Genomic DNA, 2,653 nt, shown 5'->3' on the forward strand with positions numbered 1-2,653 from the left:
TCTTCATCCACACAGACCCCTGGAACAAAAGGCTTCCATCAATGAGAGGAGCCCTTCTTCTCACAGGAGACAACATCTGGATGTAAACACACATTGGGAAACATTTTATTCTTTCAGGACAAGCCATCCTCTGAGAGCAAGGAGGAGGAGCTTGTAGAACACTGCCTCTGCCTCGGTGTTCCAGGGAGAATGTGTGCTCATAATGGGTTGCCAAGGGCACCAAGCTAAGCAAAGATGCAACAGGAGCCTGAGGAGAGCAAGGTGGCTGTGGCAGGGCAGTGCTGACCATGGCCAATGGGTACCAGCTTTGGGCCCCCTGGTCCCCCCTGGATGAGTCCTTGCAATGGCTGCGGGGTGCCGTGCCCAAGCCCAGCACCACTAAACACCCTTTTCGAGGTGGGCACAGCCCAGCTACTGTAACAGACCTCGAGGTGCAGCTTGGCTTCCAGGGGCTCAACCAAGGGCTGGTGCCCCCTACAAAGCCTGGAGCCAAACCACCACCTGCTGGAGAGACCAAGGGTTGCACTGGAGCTGTGCACAAGCCTCAAGCTGTGAGGCTTACAGGACTTGACTCCATCTTTGGGCATCTCGTGACAGCACAGCCTCCGCACTGGACTGGTACCCTGAGGGTTTCAGAGCGCTCCGCCTTCTGCCAAGTCATCGGCCGGCAGCAGCACAGACCACGTGGGCTCCAGGAACCACAAGTGCGCCTAGCGATGGCCATGTGCCGCCAAATGCTGCGTGCCATCCTCCTGCTTTATGCTGCCTACAAGAAGTGTGCCTTTGCCCTGCAACATTCCCGGTAACGCTGCCATAGCTGAGAAAGGATGAGTCACACATGATCCTTGCCTGCCAAAGAATTATTAAGACTATTCCCGGACAGAAACCTCTTCTCTTTCAGTGACATCAGCATGCAGGTGCCTCAAAAGTCAGCCTACTTCCTAGTTTCTCCATAACTCCTCAGTCAAATTCTGGCCACCAGGATGGAGGACATACCTGTATTCTATTCAGAGTAGCACTTTGGATTCTTTTGCAGAGAGATTAAACCACCCACACATTAATGAATTCTTTTGTTAAGATTCCAAACAGACATTTACAAAATGTTGTGTACCTATTGCTTTGCATCAATGGAAGACACAGAATGGCCTAGAAATGGACAAGAAATAGAATGGTTAAAGTCTTCTATAAGTACATGAATGAAATGGAAAATGGAATTCAGATGGGGGGAAATTATATGCATTTTCACTGAGAAACAATCTTCAGAGACAAAGACATTCAAACATACACTGCTTTATAAAATGTTACATTTTTTAAAAAAGTTGTCCACCTATTATTTCAACATAAATAGGAAACTTAAGAGTGAAACAAGATGGGACTGATATGAAGAACAACAATTTTTTAAAAAATAGTAACAGATGCATATATGTAAAACAAATATATAGTACATTTTCAGCTTCAGAAATGCATTCTTTACTATGAAATGAAGCTAAAAACAAATTTAAGCCAACATTCCTTCAACCAGCAATGTATAATTTATGTTCAGATGGCATAAAGATTCGGAGGAAGTTTTGACATCATCTGAATGAAATATTATTTCCAGTGAGAGAGCAAAATGTAGGAATTTATTGACCAAACGCCTAAGTTTGACAACAAAATGAAAGTACTACATGGAAATACTTTTCCACCACTTTTACATCAAAAAGAAAATATTGTTCTTTGTTTAATCCAGATGCTGTAGCAGTGAGAAAGTTTTGCAGAAAGGCTGTCTTATACACAATACTTTTAAATTTTTATTTAGAGAGTTTGCAATCCAAAACCACACTGTCCCAAAAATCTTTTCAGTTTTTAGATAAATGAAGGCAAATCATAAATACTTTTAATTTTTCAGATTTTTTTCAGATTTGTCTACAAAACTCACAGCAAGGTTTTTTGTTAACAAATGTTAACACTACACAAGCTAGAACTCTCTTTACACTGGTGTAAGTGTAACTCTGTAAATAACAGCAGCAAATAACCGCTAATTAATGAGTTGCTGCTCACTTCCCTGATCCCTGATCACCCTAATCAGGCATGTAATTTGGTCCATGACAAAGAATGCAAGTAGCAGCATGTTAATTAACAGCAATTTGCTGCCATGGTTCACACAATTACATTTACACCAATGTACATTCCAAATAGGAACTTAGCCGGTGTGGTTAATAACTGGCAACAGAAATATAGTTGTGTGGCAAACCACAATGGAATTAAATTATTGCTATAATCCATTTATTCAATTTTTATGATTGCATCTGCCTATTTTTGTTTTTGAAAGTTAAAACAGTCTTTCCTAGCTTTACTTTCTAAATGATTTTCAGTCTCAATATGCTATAGTGTTTTTCCATCTGCCAATACGATCTTGAATTTAACCGTGGAAGAGAAAAGATTTTCAACTATGTGTGTATCTGTAGTTTTGTTTCTTTTGAAAAGTAGCTATTCAGAATATTTTTATTCTGAAATATGTCAGAATTGTTTCTGAGCTACATTTCTGTTCTGAGACTTGGAACTTTACAGTCCATTGATGTCACTGCAAAGTACCACCTTTCTTCAGCTGAAAACCAACCAGCCAGATTCAAAGAGATAAAAAGCCACCACTAAAGTGAATGGTTCTAAAGTT

At 40.8% G+C, this 2,653-nt stretch overlaps 1 protein-coding gene across 1 annotated transcript; it reads left to right on the top strand.

The window, feature by feature from the left end:
• Positions 1-287: 287 nt before the first annotated feature.
• On the top strand, positions 288-806 carry LOC110076185 (FANCD2 opposite strand protein). Its single transcript, XM_073003789.2, has one exon. The coding sequence runs from the start codon at positions 288-290 to the stop codon at positions 804-806; it is 519 nt and encodes a 172-aa protein (XP_072859890.1).
• The last annotated feature ends 1,847 nt before the right edge of the window (positions 807-2,653 follow it).

The sequence above is a fragment of the Pogona vitticeps genome, chromosome 6, assembly GCF_051106095.1.
Source record: "Pogona vitticeps strain Pit_001003342236 chromosome 6, PviZW2.1, whole genome shotgun sequence".
Classification (NCBI taxonomy): Eukaryota; Metazoa; Chordata; class Lepidosauria; order Squamata; family Agamidae; genus Pogona; species Pogona vitticeps.